The 16,828-nt window shown below is 41.9% G+C and overlaps 1 protein-coding gene across 1 annotated transcript in view; it reads right to left on the reverse strand.

The window, feature by feature from the left end:
• DAAM2 (dishevelled associated activator of morphogenesis 2) overlaps positions 1–16,828 on the reverse strand; it is a 188,660-nt gene that overhangs the window by 95,013 nt on the left and 76,819 nt on the right. The window contains 1 exon segment of the mRNA XM_075707404.1: positions 6,440–6,529. Coding sequence (XP_075563519.1) covers positions 6,440–6,529 — 90 coding nt within the window.

Here is a 16,828-nt window from a genome sequence, read left to right on the forward strand (position 1 = left end):
ACACACACACATATGTATGAATTTATATTATACGTATGAATTAATTTTTACATTTATAGTTTTAACAGGAGGATGAATCCAACGTATAGGGTGAAAATGCACTCTCTGGAAGATGGAACTGTAGCTGGATTTCAAGCAGGGTTTATAGCAGTAATACAGCCTGGTTTTGGATTGGAAATTTTGCTTAGAGCTCTGCAGGAGTCTGAAGGCAGGCGTGAGCATGGGGGTGGAGGACAGAAGTATCTTACTCTGTATCCAGCTGCACAATATCAAGCTATCATAGAATCATAGAATGCTTTGGGTTGGAAGGGACCTTTAGAGGTCATCTAGCCCAACGCCCCTGCAGTGAGCAGGGACAGCTTTAACCAGATCAGGTTGCTCAGAGCCCCATCCAACCTGACCTTGAATGTTGCCAGGGATGGGGCCTCCACTACCTCTCTGAGCAACCTGCTCCAGTGCTTCATCACCCTCATTGTAAAAAATTCTTTCTAATGTCTAGTCTAAATCTATTCTTCTTTAGTTTAAACCCGTTATTCCTTGTCCTGTCACAACAGGCCTTGTTAAAAAGATTCTCCCCATCTTTCCTGTAGGCCCCCTTTAAGTACTGGAAGGTCGCAATCAGGTCTCCTTGCAGCCTTCTCTTCTCTAGGCTGAACAACCCCAACTCTCTCAGCCTGGCCTCATAGGAGAGGTGCTCCAGCCCTCAGATCATTTTTGGGGCCCTCTTCTGGACCTGCTCCAGCAGGTCCATGTCCTTCTTGTGCTGAGGGCCCCAGAGCTGGACACAGTGCTCCAGGTGAGGTCTCACCAGAGCAGAGGAGAGAGGCAGAATCACCTCCCTTGACCTGCTGGCCATGCTTCTTTTGATGCGGCCCAGGATACGGTTGGCTTTCTGGGCTGCAAGCACACATTGCCGGCTCATGTCCAGCTTTTCATCCACCAGTACCCCCAAGTCCTTCTCCTGTACTTTTTATGCTGACATTTTGCTAACAATGCAAACCTCAAGGGCAAAGCTCAAAGAGCAACTCTCAGAGAAAGAAAAAAACCCAAAACCTGGCATGTAGACATTATCTTCATTAATGTTAGACAACCAGCATGGGACCAAAGTGGGACTTTGTGAAATTGAGCTGCAAATGGTATAAAAAGGCTGCAGTAAAACTACTAAAAGTTAAAGTCTGACTAGGGCTAGGGTTTCCCAGGGCATCCTGAAGCCTAATGTAGGGCTAGACGCAGCCCCTCATGTTAGGAAAAGGGAATTGAACATAAGGTGATGCAGCAGTATTTGCTGCTGCTTTGTGGGAGAGGCATAAACCTTCTCTAGAAGGGCATCTGGGGCACTCTGCACCTGGACTGCAGCTTCATTTGTTTCAGCACTGATCTGCAACCTCAGTCCAAAGGACTTGGACTCCTTAGTGATTGTGTAATGCACAAAAGTGCCTTCCACTACATCCTTCTTGCTCCTTGCAGTGAGCTCTGCCAAGTCTGGAGACTTCATCACAAAATCCGTTCCTACAAGAATACCTTACAAGACAGATATGTGGAAGCAAGGAAAAAGAATGAACAGTGCTTAAACTGAAAATATATTCAGATTTTTAAGATTGTAACTTAAAAGGGGGAAAAAGTGGGGGGGAAAAGGGGGAGGGGGGGGAAGGGGAAGTTGTATGCAGCCAAGATGTGTATGTAGTGCAGGGAAAAGTTGTGAGGATGGCATGGCCAGAACATTGCCACAAAGTTTCCTAACTTTGCTACTCTTTCTTTCAGGTAGAGAGAAATGCATTTATATATAAGCATATTAATGACAAGTTCTTTGAAATTATACAACAATTTAGATCAAAGACTTTTAAAACCAAGGAGTTTCCTGACTCCTCATATTCAGTTTACTAGTTTTTATATTCATCAGGTAGATGAAAAATATAATTGACAGATATTAAAAAAATAATCGCAGGGGATGGAATCATAAGTAAATTCTCTTTTCTGCATATTGGCTGTTACAGTGTATGGTTCAGAAAAATTTTCCTCAGATTTTTTAAAGTCTATTTTGCTGTTGTGGAGAAGCCTTTTTCTAGATCTGTTTCCCATAATAGAAAAATTATAATCAATTTAAGGATTATAAGCATGTACTCTTTTTTCAGATGCCATAAATGCCTCTTTCCGGAAAGTTGCAGTGTGCTGATTATTGCTTCACTACTTGAGTTTCAATAATCTCACTTGATTAGGTAAAGCACAATCAACTCAAAGCAGCTATTCTAGGGTACAACTAAAATCAGAAGAGTACAAAATAACTCCAAAAATCTAGGAAAGCTCAACATAGTTACTAGGATTGAGCTTTTTGTTGTTTTTTTTTGTTTGGAGAGAAGCTGTATGATACAGCTAGTCTAGTTTGACTGTACTTTGGAAAGGGATTTGCTACCATTTTTTCCCCTCAAAGAAACACAGAACTAAAAAAAAACCCTAACTTGTTCAACTCTGCAAAATGTATGTGCTTCCTACTAAAATCTGCTCCATTGAAGGCTTACAAATTAGTCTCTGGAGGCAGGAAAGGCCATAAAAAGAAAACAACTTGACTTGCTTTCCAACAGTAATAGCTTCTAGGATTGTACAGAAGGCAATAAGCTATTGCCTGCACAATGAGGTCTCATTCTTAGAAACACAGACTGCATCCAAAGCAATGTGTGCCGAAGCAGTGCAATACCTCCATTCTGTACCCTTTTTGGGATCCCAATATGAGCTCATTTACAGGCGAAATAATTGAGCTGACACCTTTTTCTTTCCATATCATTATTTGATCAGTATTTAATGAGATTATGTACTTTAGTACCAGCTCCTGGTAAAAAAAGCACTGAGTAACAGCAGTTTCTTAAACCTTGATATCAGAAATTTTACCATTTACAAATAAATATATCTGAAAGCATGGTCTAGTGCTTGATCTAATTCCTGCAAAACATATAACTAGTAGGAAATCTAGAGATAATTTTACAGGAAGGAATTACAGAAGTGGATTATATGTTTTATGTAAGTCTAAATGTCAGCTGATAGTGAGACATGAAAGCTATCCTAAACAAAATTGGAATAAAGTACCTAAACTGTGGGAGGATGTCATCATTTGCATTCTGTCTACATATGGCTTTACTTATAACTCAATATGGTATCAGAGAAAGGCAATCTAAAACATGTAGTACTGGTGTTGGGTACGGGGTCAGGGTGCCATCAGTGGTGACTGATTAATGATTCTTCTGATGCAAATTAAGACAACTGCATCTTTCATTGTCCCCTCTGTACTGATTAATGGCAAGGTAGAGGACAGCTGAGACTGAGAACACATGAACATTTTGCAACAGAGCAGCCTTTATTCCTTGCAAATAGCTACTCCACAAATGAGAGTGAAGCATTCGCTGTAACTGCTAGCTGAAGCTACTCCTTTAGGTCAAATCATTGCTGATTTGTTTTTATGGGGAATGGGTTCTGCAAATAATGTGTCATTTTTCCAAATCTGCTATTACTTCAGAAATTCCAGTTCATGCTGCAGCAGAAATTGGATACTGCCAGACATGGGTGATTTTTGAGTCAGGGAGTACAGGGGCTGCGCGGAGTACACATACTGTAGCCTCCCAATTTTTACTGGGGTTGGGGCCGATACTTGAACCGAAGGACCACATGCTGCCATCTCGCAGAGAGACCTTTTACCAACAGCAGATCTTTGGTAAGCGACTGGTATCACACATAACCTTGTAGCATGGTAACTTTGATTTGTGCCTTGGTAGTTTTGAATCGCTGTTGAAGTGATTGTGTGGTACAGTAATAGAGTGAACCTTGCTATCGAACTTTGTTAAGTCACACTTCTACAACATCATATTAAAACCACTTTTGCTAACACCTTTGACAGTGGTTCTTTAAGTGATCTAAATCACCCATTCACAACAGTTTTTAGTACTAATGGTTTCAGATAAAAGCCTAGAATGGCCAAAAGTGACCAAAGCAAGCATGGCTGTACAATACGGTGTGAACGCTCCTCTGTAGATATCACCCACAACTCACAGAATTAGAACTCCTTTGAGTACTGTGAAATGTTAACTGGCAAGCTGTGCCCCTGGCATATAACTTTAAATGCACAGACATACATGTCTTCCCTCATTTCTTCAGAAAGGGTTGGTACCAGAAACAGGCAGAATGAGTTTTTTGATGCGATAGTGACTTTCTGCTACCACATTGGAAACAAGTACTGTAGAAGATTATATCCAAAGTCTAACTGACAAGATAAATGGACAATGACTGATCTTCATTTTTGCAAGTGACATTTGTTTACTTAAGACAGTCCACTAATCTCGCCACCTTTGGAGTAAATCAGGAAGCTCTGACCTTCTGTTACTTTTAGACTAGAAAAGGCATCTGAGATTAACGACTGTGAACAGTCGCCTCAACCTGCACTTCTTGACCTTCTCATTCATAGTGTTTTCACTCGCCATGTTACAAAGCGTAGAGCCCTCACTTCCCAGGAAAGTCAAACAACCCAACATCAGCAAGACAGAGCTCCCCAGGGGCTTGTCCTGGATGGCTGACAGCATTCTGCCAAGTGAGGAATTGGGCCCTTTGTGGCTAAAATTAGTTTACAAATTCTTCAGGGAAAAGACAGCTTTCATCTAAAGGGAAGCCTGCAACAAGCTTCTCCGTCACTGTAAAACAATGATGATAGGTGGATTAGGTAGTAGGCCCGGGAGAGAGATATGTCATCACTGATCATCTGACTGCCTGTGAGGAAAACCATGAATAACATTGGACAGTTAAGGTTTCAAGTAATTGAAAGTATCTACAATGTAATGAATAGACATCTGGCAACAGTATTCTGTTCCAGTTAGCACATCATTTTGGATAGCTGGAGTTCAGCTAACTGAGGTTGCACTATAAATGCATTATAAAGATTTTCCAGTATGCAGCTCCTTTAACTCTGGAGGTCTTCAAGGTTCTTATATCAAATCCACTGCTTTGAAAAAAAAAAAAAAAAAAAAAGTGTAACATAGTGAATCCAACCAACATATTAAATACATTAAAGCCTGAATCTTCTTGCCAAGGCTGACTGGTCCGGGAGGTGGAATGTGTGGTTCTCTAAGACAGCTACAAATAGAACCTCTCCAACCAGAGCTGAAAAAGCCAGCTGAATCGGCCAGCAAAAATGTAAAGCAGACATTAATCACAGCAGCCTGCACCTTCCCTCCACTTGTAAGCTCTGTATACCAGCAGGAAGAAGAATGGAGAGAGCACCAAAGACAACTGAGCTTAGACTGCTCTTAACGCACTTCCTGAACTATTGCTAGCTCAGAGGCACTGTAACTAATTTGTTGCTATTAACTTCCCTGTGTGATGCATTTCAACCAAAAGCAACACACATGCAAAGCACCCATCTGATTGGTTTGACTGAGGTTTTCTTTAACTACCTGGTAAGAAAGGTACTTTCCCCTGCCACCTGGAGGAAAGAAAGGCAACAGACACAACCTCAGGACTATCATCAGGGTTTCAATCTGACATCTTCAGTATTGAAATCTAAACCTCCTCTTTCAGCTTCTGTTATACAGACTTACATATAAAGACTGATGCTCTCAGAGCATGTCTTGCACATTTGTGAAATAAAACTAACCAACAAACTCACCACACCTTTCTTTTCTAACATTTATTGTTAATGAATACATGCTATTGGGTCTATCTTTGTTTCTGACTGTTTCCTTCCTAGAGCAGCAAAACTTTCCCACCACACCACTCCTGTAGGAATTCCTCTTTTACAAGTTTCACAAAAGTGACACAACTTGTCAATTCACTTGGCCATCATTCTGCCAGTGACAAAATACCCAGTGTCATACACCAGCTTCTAATTTACTGCCCCTCTCACTGGTTTGTCAGAAATTTGAAGACCTTGAATGGAGAAGCGTTACATAGAAATCGAAAGGAGCAGGTCTTCCTCACTTCCCAGTGCAATATAGAACATTTCCTATAAGCTCTGGAAGACCTTGAACTACCAAGTTTTAAGACATCACTACTGTTATATACTTTACAGATATTTGAAGACATGCTGAAAGATTCCAGTAAGACCTTTTCTATTCTAAGCAACCAACAAAAGTTTTTAAAAATCCCTTCAAACATTTCCATGATAGCTTTTCTTCCAGCTCAAAGAAAAAAAAAAACAAACCCAAAACCAAACATGTAAAAGATTCAAAATGGGACCACGTATAATTTTAACTTGTTATCATTCTCTTCAGAAATCACACATGCATACACTACTTGTAAGAAAATTGTGCCATATTCATGCTGATAAAAATCCTCACATCACTTAATCATGTTCTTGAGTAAACAGTATATAAACACGTAGTTTAAAACTAGTTGTATATCAGTAATTATGTACATGCACACAGAATTTATTGGTGAGCTACTTCAATCAGGACAACAGTAGTACCTTCTTTTTGCTGCAGTAAATCTGCCATTTCTTCTCTGGAGGGAGTGCAAACATAGCCTCTCTGTTCTTGTCTGTGAGATCCAATTCATCCTGGAGATTGAGGGAGACACCAGAAAAAAAAAAAACAAAAACAGTTAACAGCTGCATTAGTAACTTCTAATAGGCTGAGAGGAATCTGTACCAGGTACGTTGACTGGCCTTCAATGAAAAGGCAGAGGGCTTAGTGACTCCCAAAGACTCCAAAGAATATTGGTTTCATAATTTTTACCTTGCTGCTGCAAGTTCTCCCTGTCAGAGCAGAACCCATGAAGAGAGGCAGCCTGAACAACTCCCATGTCAAATTTCCATTGCTAATGATTAGTCAAGGATGGGAAAGATCACATGAAAGGCATGAAGTGAAAAACTCAAAGCACTGGCTTATGTGACACAGACACACCTTACGACTCTTAGAGAAAGGATAAAAATTCAATACACCTTTTTCCTGGCCTGCAGTACCAGCTTGGTCTTCCATAGAAGGAGAACAGTGAAATCACTGCATCTTTTAAACAAAGGTCACAAGACAGTTGTCTAGTGGCTGTAATGTCAACAGCAACCTACAGGTTGAAAAGTTTGTCCACGTTTGTCCTCTGAACCACACAGTCCCCAGCAAAAGACAACCAGCATTTCAGACATAAAGGACATCTCCACACAGTGTTGCATCAATTTGAGCAGACCAGCAAATTCAGTCTCTGTTAAGAAAAGTGAGTTCAGTGGAACACACCGTTTTAGAGCCTAGCCAACCTTACATTGGTGAAATGAAGGATAATGCTGCGATCTGGAACTAACTCCCAACTCTGTCACAAGCTCCCTCTGGATACACCACTGAATTCCCCAGCTTCAGTTTCTCTTCTGTAAAAGGTGGATAACATTAGACTCTTCCTATACAACATGTCTCTCAAATCACCAAAGCAGAGACTGCTGCTTACTCTGTTTATTCAGCGTTGACCAGAACAGGGCTCCAAACACAGCTGCCAGTTTCAGGTGCTATTGGGAATTAAACAAATAGGAATGGTCTTCCTAGCAAGCAGTCTGCATGAGCAGGGACAGATGAAGATGTCTAAATGAGTTTCAGAAATATAAAGACAAGCTTCCAATAATGTTTCAATGAATCAGTTTTGGCAGGGTTTTCTGTTTCCTATATATTTGAAAGTGTTTGGAGAAGGAAGTGTCCAGGGGTCCAATATCAAGATGACACTGCAGCACTAAGAACGCTGCACATGCAGATTCTGGCACCCACACTAACCTAGCCCAAGCAGAGACAATACCTCTTTAACTCAGCCCAACAATGGCTCATTTGGAAAGCATTCAGGGCTGGGAAACTTGTGAAAACAGTGAGCTAAATTGCACACTGAGCCTGGTAGCGGCTGCTGACAGATTTAAAAGCCCATAGAGATTTCAGCTGCAAAAAGGTACAAAAGAAATGCAAACAGTAACAAGGTGAGGTCAGTGCCAGCAGCCCAAGGTAGAAGAAGCTGGAGGGCTTTTTTAAACAAGAAAAAGCTTAAAGGAAAATAAAAACCAACAAAATTTTAGCTGTGCAAAAAGAGTGCAAACCATGTGGAAATGTTTAGGGTGAGTTTCCAAACAAGGGGGCAGCCAAGCGAGGCAAGGAGCTTTATCCTTGCTACACACAATTGGAAAGCTCAGGCCAGGATCACATTCTTGGGGGGAGAGGGAGAGTGAAATGACATGTAAGGTCTTAAGACAAACGAAGGAATGCTGTTGGAGGTCAAGCACGTGGGAGGGAAAGGAGGGGCAGACAGGGAATCAGAAATGCCAGGTTTGGAAGAACCACCAAAGAGGCCAGAATACACATCTCAAATGAGCTGGCTGCGCTCAGCTAAATTCTTAGAAAAAAAATGACTGTTTTATTGAACTGCTTAATGATCTTAGCTTTTTTTTTTTTCCTCCCCCCCCCCCCCTTTTTTTTTTAAATAAAGAGCAACTAACTTGGTTTTCTAATACATAATGCTCTTTCTGGAGTCTGGTGGCAGATCAGACAAGCAGCAAAAGCTCTTCCCAGAAGTTGTGCACAAAACTGAATGATGATCTCAACCAATATAGTTCAAGACAACCTTTTTGTCAAAAGAACATTCCTATTGACTAAAACCACACAGAGGGCAGGATGCTGACACTTAACGGCTTCTAGACACTGCCATGGACACTGCTAGTATCAGGAACATAAAAGGCACTCTGCCTTCAATGGGACAATAAGAATATACATCTTCCAAGTCATGCAATTTTCATCCTGATAGCATGACATATTTTTCAGGACAGAAGCCTAGAAAGGTAGTTTGAAAGGATGGAAGATCCAGTGGGAACAAAGTGCATCCACACCCTACTTTGTTGTGACTCAGGAGGGTAGATTAAGCCAGAATAACATTAGAAGTCATCACATTAGCTCAGGTAACATGGTAACAAGGAAACTGCTCAGGGTTCCAGGCATAATGTGATCACCAGAGGCAGACCCAAAACACCTGACTGGAAAATAGCACATGGAGGATGGACTACCCTTCCTTTGGAAACAGCTAGTGTTTGCCTTCCTTAGGAGACAAAATGCTGGGTTCTAACCCCCAGGTCAGATGGGCAGGTAGCAAGCATGAATATTCAGCAGGGAAAGAGACACTTTCTCCAGAACACAAAGCAGCAGTCAAGCTCTTCAACACCCTTTCCTGAAGTTAGTCTTCAGCAAGTGTGCTTCTTCACTAAGGGGAAGAAAGGAGAGGGAGTAACTGAAGAGGCCTACATGCCCTCCCCTACCTATACCATTAATCAAACCCCACCCTATAAAGAACCAAGAATTCCCTGTAAAATACAAGAGACATGAACCCTTCTTCTGGAAGTCTCCAAATCATCTCACCTCTCCCATCCCCACCCCCTTTCTACAGAAGATCGGAAGACCACTGTGACTGCACAGGAAACCCCTGGATCTAGCTAAGAAAGAAGATCCTGGATCAGGCAGACTGTTTTCCTATTCTGACTCAGGATCCTAACAAACAGCACATAAGGAAACTTGCTGCCTTAGAGGGAAGCGGGAGGAACAACAGGAAGAATAAATTTCAGAAGGGTAATTTGGTCCATGAATAGGTCATTCTGACCCAACGACAGAGGCAGATCTACCAGTATGCAGAACTTCAGACCCTAGAGTTAGCTCAGTGATAGCAAGCAGCTATTGAAGGAGAAAGGAATTGCAAAGGTTGGCAGGAAAGGGGAATAACTACAAACTCTGAATGCAGTCATCAGGACTGGGGTTGGAGCCAGGCTAGGGAAGCTGATGTGACTGAACGCCCAGGGAGCAAATGTAAAGGGTAAGAAAAAAGGGTCAGTCAGAACAAAGCGGGGAAAACGCCCTCCTTCATCACCTGTGCCGGTTTCCCAAAAGAAATGTAATAACTCCTCTTCTATGCCTTGGATGAGGGGCTCAGTTCCAGCAATTCATGCCAGCATGACCCTGCACAATGGAGCTCAGCCTCCTAGCTCTTAAAAATACTTGAAGTTGCAAGTGTTCTCATGAAACACCGATTAAAAAGACATTTGCCAGGCTGGCCTGAGGGAGATGTAAAGTACCTCCAGTTAATTTTCCTTACATTTCTCTCCTTTATCTATTTCCTATTTGATTTACTGAGAGAGGGATACTTTCAGTTCATTTCACTTTCATGTGGGCATATTTTTTTTTTACTTACACAGATTGAATTTCAGTGATAAAACATTTAAAATGTACTGGAGCTGGATTTGAGGTTCAAATATTTCCAGTCCAGTTCTCAGGCCAAAAGGGAAGATGGCCTCTATTCAAAATGGCTACAACCCAAGGAAATAAGAGACAGAGAGAAAGAAAGGGAACAAGAAGGAGGAATGGGTAGGAAACATAAAACCAGTATTTTGTGGGATTTAAAACCACATTATGTCACTTGTTTTTGGGAACATTCATCAAAGTGTGAAAGCTGGATTTGATACTGGGTAGCCATCAGCTCGATAATGATAGCACTCAAAGCCCTGGAAGAGCTGGACAGAAAAGCATTTATCACCTAGACTGGGCAGCACTTTTCTTAGTGATGTGAAATGAAATTAATACAGAAAAAAAGCAATATTTTGGGAATGTAGAAGAGTGGTTCACTTAGAAAGAGAACCACCAAAAGAGAACCTTTAACGCCTACCAATGTGCCTACCTCTCTAAAGGAGAACCTGTAATGCCTACCAACATCTCTGTACTGAAATGTGTATTGCATCTCCACCATTTAGTGATCTGTGGACAGGTGGAACAGAGTCACAGGATAGCTGCTCCTTCACCAGTCTACTTCACCTGGCCTTGCGAGAAGACATACAGTCCATAGGAATTTTGGAATTTAAAATGGGGAAAACTTGAAATAGTTTGAAAGGCAAACTCAGTAAGATATTCAAAGACACAATGAGACTTCCCATTTTCAACATATCAGTGCTGAAGCCACAGCAGGGGTAGGATGGAAACCTCAAGACTGTAAGTACACAGAGTATCAGGGCTTCGGGGCTCCAGCACCTCTTAGCTTCAGGTCAGAATGCTGGAGACCAAGAGCCCCAAACTTGATTCTCCAGGGATATCTGGACACTCACAGGAGATTTCCTCAGTTCCAGTTTCTCATTCTACTTGTCCCAGTTCCACTGGCTGCCGGACTTCATGGTCACCACAGAGCTTCCCACTGACTTGTTAATGGTTGGACTGGATGATCTTAAAGGTCTTTTCCAACCTAAACGATTCTATGATTCTATGACTTAAGGTAAGACAGCTGCTTCATTTTGTAAAAGACAAAAACCAACAACCCAAAACAACCAACCAACGAACCTTCAGAGGCTGGTGGGGTTGGTTTTTTGTTGTTGTTGTTGTTTGTGTTTTGGTTTTGTTTTGTCTTCATAAAAGTTTAATGAATCATGCATAGCATTTCCAGGATGATGAAGCACAGAATTCTGACATGATGTATTTTTTTTACTGCAGGCAATAAGTTGATTAATATGGGTACAACGCATATTTTGCCAGGAGGGAGAGGAGATTTTGCTTATTTTCTTATGTGGATACCTGTATTGTTTCATCAATTCCTTACAGTTTCAGCTACAGATAGAGTTACACTTTTAATTTTTGTCTGTAGCAGTCTCTCTTACTTACAGTGCTCTTGAAAGGACATCCTTTCTATGGGCATCCACCCCAGGCCTGTGTTTCACATTTAATGTTTTTTTTTTTAATGACTGAGAGAAGTTAATGACATCTAAAAGCATATTCCCATTTTTTAAATGTTTATTTCTGCCTACAAACATATTAAGGAAATTATTAAAGAATTATTAAAGAATGAAATCCTCTTAGCATCCCCAGAAGGAACAGCTTTGGCATTAAATCAATCTTTATTTTACACCACAGAATCTAACACTAAGATGCAATACATTGGCAAATAGGCTTCATCACTTCTGCTGTTCAGAGATGCCTATTTTGTCTGTCCAATTATGGCTCTATTGCGCTGTTTGGTTCTTTAGCAGTGGATGGGTGCTCAAGCAAAAGGACAGCCAGGTCTCAGGATCAACAGGCACCATGGGAACCAAATCTTCAGATGGCACAAACTGGCAAAGCTCCCCAGAAAGGTTAAGCTTTACTCTCCCTTGTTAAACTCAAAATGGAAACTTAAGAACTTCCAGAATGGGTGAGACCAGTAGTTTTCTGACCTATGACCAGCACCAAAAGCTTCATAGGGCTGTGCAAAAGCCCTGCAAGTACAAAGCCACAGAGCAAACTCTGTAGATGGTCAAACACTTCCCAACTCCCTGCTTCAAAAAACTGGCTGATTCTATGATGCAGGTCAGTTATGTCCCTTTCAAGATGGGGATAGAATTGGTATTTGCAAATATTTTTTGCTCAGCCACACCAGCATTATTCTTAAAGGTTCTTTGTGAGTCATCCAACAGAGAACAAAACTGAGAAAGTAGGAATTATATGAGGATGCCTTTACATACTCTAGAAAACCTCCATGATTTGGAGACTTCTTATTTTAATAATTTGCTTGCATATTCACTTCAAAAATTTAGGTTCCAAGGGTACGTTCATTTTTACATTATGACTTTGCACTGTAGGAATTTTAGTTAAATGCATCGCTCTTATCTTGCTTCCTGTTCACATCCCCATTCCTTCTTTCTTCCTTTCTGTTGCACACACCTACCTTTTCTCCCCCCCCCAATCTTCTTCTCATTCCCCTTGACCCTTTTTTCCGGTCATACATGAATGCACTCTCCCTTATCCACCTCATCAATCATTCTATCTCAGTCTCTTAATAGCATCAAACCCACCCAAGTTACAAAATTAAGTATAATACACTGTTGCCAGTATAATAAATTCCCTGTACAGTATGATACTTGTTGCTTCAGGTTCCCCAAGGTCATTTATATAGACATCTGTCACCATGTTTCCAAAAGGGCCATATTCCAGTTCCACTGATGCTCCGAAGTGGCGTAGCACTGCTGACAGCCTTATGCCCTGGATGAATTTCTTTAAATCTTGTACAAAGTAAACAGTGATTATGACACACCATGGGATCCCATCCAGCATCCACTGGCAGGCACCAGAGAAGGTTCATGTTCACATGTAATCACTTTGAGGGAATAGTTGATGGTTGGTTAATCAATGCTGAAGTACAACTTCAGCTGACATGAGATAAATGGCACTGACATGTCTGGGACTGCAGAGGAAAAGGAAGCAGTGGAAAGAGATCAGGAAGGAGGTTGTCAGCAGCATGCTACAAGCCTTTGCAATAGAGAATCCAATCCAGCATAACTATTATAGCTTTAACAAGTGAACTGAGTACGACCACATTGCTAACATGTGACTTGTATTGCCTGAAAGCTACACTTTTACATTAACAACAGTCCCAGGAACCTTTATTTTTCAGTTCATGCTGCCTATGTCAGATTCTGTTGGCAAATAACAAACAGGTTAGTCTGGTGGCTCACATTCAAGCTGTGCCTCTCCCCACCATGGAGGGAGGTTGGGGAGGAGCAGAGACACTCTCATCACAGGTTCACAGGCAGCTGTCCAAAAAGCTGCTTCAGAAATAACTGCAATGAGTGAATAAAAAGCATCAGTCTTCTTCAGATGTCAGTCTCTTTACAAAAAGCTTGCGAATCCTTTATGTAGAAGAGATAAACCTTCCCTATTTAATCACTGTGTCCACCTCCAGGGGACAGCATAGGATTGTTCCCCTACGGTTTTCCTTCCATTGCTTTGTTCAATCCAGCTCACCAGGCTGATATGTAAGAGGCAGCCCGCTGGAAGAGTGCGCATTTCCAATACTGAGGAGGTCGATAAGGCATTCTGAAAGACTGCCTGTCCGAACTGTCAGTGAATGAGATTCATTCGACTGCACAAACTGCCTACACTCATGTGAAAACTGGAGCAATGAGCAGTGCAAAAAAAGTACTGCTCAGCAAAGCTCCCTAGAAGAGAAAAATATTTCACAGGCTTTACCTAACATGCAACTGCAGACACTGGAGTGTGATTGAGGCAGGCACCGAGAGGAGTGAAACAGAGCCTCTGTCTCTAGACAACAACCAGTTCCCATCCCTAACTTCTCAGGGCTGTGCCTGGCACAATTGCATGGCTGTACCCACAGTAGAGCTTGATGGCAGATGCTCTTTCAACAGGCAACAGCACTACCACCCCACCCACACTGCTAGCACATCTCTAGATACAGCACATTGGTTAAAAGTTCCCACTTGGGCACCTGATATATGTCCCACGTCCACTGATAGCCCACAAAGAAAAAGCAAAACAACCCCCAAAACAAACTCTTCCCTCCCCTCAAGCTCTTCCATCTCATCCTAACCCCTGGAATTAAAAGCAGCCTTTGTAAAGCACACAGAAACAACACATCATATGAGGCTGAGAAGTAACATTTTGATCAGTTTCCCAATTAACAAGTATTAGGTGGATCACTGCAAAACATCATTGGGTTTCCATGCATTTGCATACACGTAGTATGTGTATGTGTAGATATGTATGCCACTCACACCTTACATACACAAGAACTATATACATAAGACATATCACATAACATCTGCCCATACCTACAATGTTTTATCGTTACATTTGTGCATAATGAAACCACTGTGCACATATGAGTGGCTCTCACAGCCTGCTGGTATAGGAAGCAATGTTGACATTTCAGCTATTGCCACAGATCTGACTGTAAGGCAGGCAAAGAAAAGGCTGTGATTCCCATTGTACTCTTTTTCCTTCTTGCTTTTTCAAAAAGTTGCGGCTTTAAAACCCCTTCAGTACTAGGCGCCCAAATCTCTTGATTCTCAGACATAACAGTACAAGACAGAAAGCACGTCACGTTTAAGTACTGGAAGATGTGTTTCTCCTCTACCCTGCCAACACAGAAGTTGTCCATTCTTAAGGCTCGGCAGTGGAGTAAGAATTTCATCCATCAAGGGCACTGCTTTTTGGCAGAGAAATTTATCTCACAGAAAGTCAATAAACATTCCCCCTACCCCCAAACACACTCCCCACTGTACTGCTTCCTTTTTTCATCCTTAATCATTGGTTAATTGCTTCTTTGCTTCCTGGAGAAGAGCTAAATCCTGTCTCTCTCCTACTCCTCAAAGTTCTCTGTGACTTGACAGCATATAAGTACACACAACCAGCAAGGCCTTATTGTGGCAGTCCCCTTCCACAGGCCACTAGAAGCATCTGCTGTTCATTTTTCTGCCCTTCACAGGCAAACGACATGCATGAGACAACAATCTGCTGGGCCAAATAGAAAGAATGAGGAAAACTAGTACCTGTTTATGCAACAATACACACAGGTGTTTAGAGAGAGATCATGACTTAGATATGCATTCTCCTATATGCAGGGCTACAATATGGGGAGAACAAGAGGGAAACTCCGTGGATATGGGTGGGCATATGAGGACAGTAATGTAAACAGTTGACTATCATCACTGCTTTTTCTGTTAAGATGGGCTGCACATCCATGTCAGTGAATTGGAATGAGCCCAATGAGAGGGATGGGGACGAAAACTGAATAGTCAGGCTCATGTCTAATCGAAATCCCTGCTGCTGCAATTTAAGCCTATTACTTCCGGCCCTATCAACCACAGACATGGTGAGCAGATTTTTTCCTTCCTCTTGATAACAGTGTTCAAGCCTATTAGAGGCAGTTGTAATGTCCCTCCTCAGTCGCCTTTCTTGAGGCTAAACAAGCCCAGCTCTTTCAGTCTTTCTTAGAGGTCATGTCCTCTGGACCTCTCATTACTCTTCTAATTGACTTCCGGGCTCTCCTCGGTCAAAGCACATCTTTCTTGAAGTGCACTGTTCAAATGTGGGGACAATGTTCCAGCTGAGACCTTACCAATGCTGGGTGCAAAGATTACTTCACGCATCTTCCAGACTGCATTCCTGGTTATAAATTCCATGAAGACAATTACTTTTTTTTTTTCTTTTTAAATAAAAAACCTCAAAACCTGTGTGACTTATGTTCACTTGTGATCCACTATAATCCCTAGCTTCTTCTCTGAAGAAGTGTACCTACCTGGCTGCTTCGCATCCAGAATTACCACACTTGCTCTTAGAAGGAGCATGTTTTAACTCTCCCCATTGAATCCCACCCTTTTTCACACAATTTCACCATCTTCTTTTAAGCTTGTCTTTTAACATACCCACAGTGTTTACAGCCTAGTGACATTTAGAAAGTTAATAGGTATGCTCTGTATTCCACTATCTAGTCAATTAAATGAAAACACCAAAGCGAACTGAAGCTGTAAAACCTCTGCTTGATACATCTTTTTGCTGTGACAGGTTGCAAGTCCTCTAGGGCAAGTACCACATTTACCTCCACATTCTGATTATACACAGTATATCAAATACCTGTCTCAAACAGAGCTTCTAGTATCACCATATATAACAATAAATAACAATAAAATCTGCTGTTTCAGCACAGTGCCCATTCCCCACCCCTCGTTTCCTTTCCTTCTCCTCCCCTCATGTCCCCCTCCCTTCCCCATCCCTGTGCCAGGGCTTGTTTTTCATGCCAAGGTCCTTTAGATGAGACCCTGTATGGGGAAAGTAGGTGTGGGAAAGGTTATTAGGAAATTGCCGTCTAAACTGCTACCTTTCCGGCTTCCCCACCCTTTCCCTCCCTACAAAGTCTCTTCTGTTCTGTTTTTATACTAATGAGTTCAGAGAAGGTTCCTAGGCTGGAGCAATTCACAGCTTGGACTGTGCCAAAGCACACAGGCACACACCTCTCTGATCGCTTCCTGCCCAAACACAGTCCTGCTGGCTCAACCCTCAAAATGTGGGATGGGAATTGCTGCTGCGGCCCTGTGCCAAAGGCAGGC

Source organism: Pelecanus crispus, chromosome 3 (genome assembly GCF_030463565.1).
Source record: "Pelecanus crispus isolate bPelCri1 chromosome 3, bPelCri1.pri, whole genome shotgun sequence".
Taxonomy (NCBI): domain Eukaryota; kingdom Metazoa; phylum Chordata; class Aves; order Pelecaniformes; family Pelecanidae; genus Pelecanus; species Pelecanus crispus.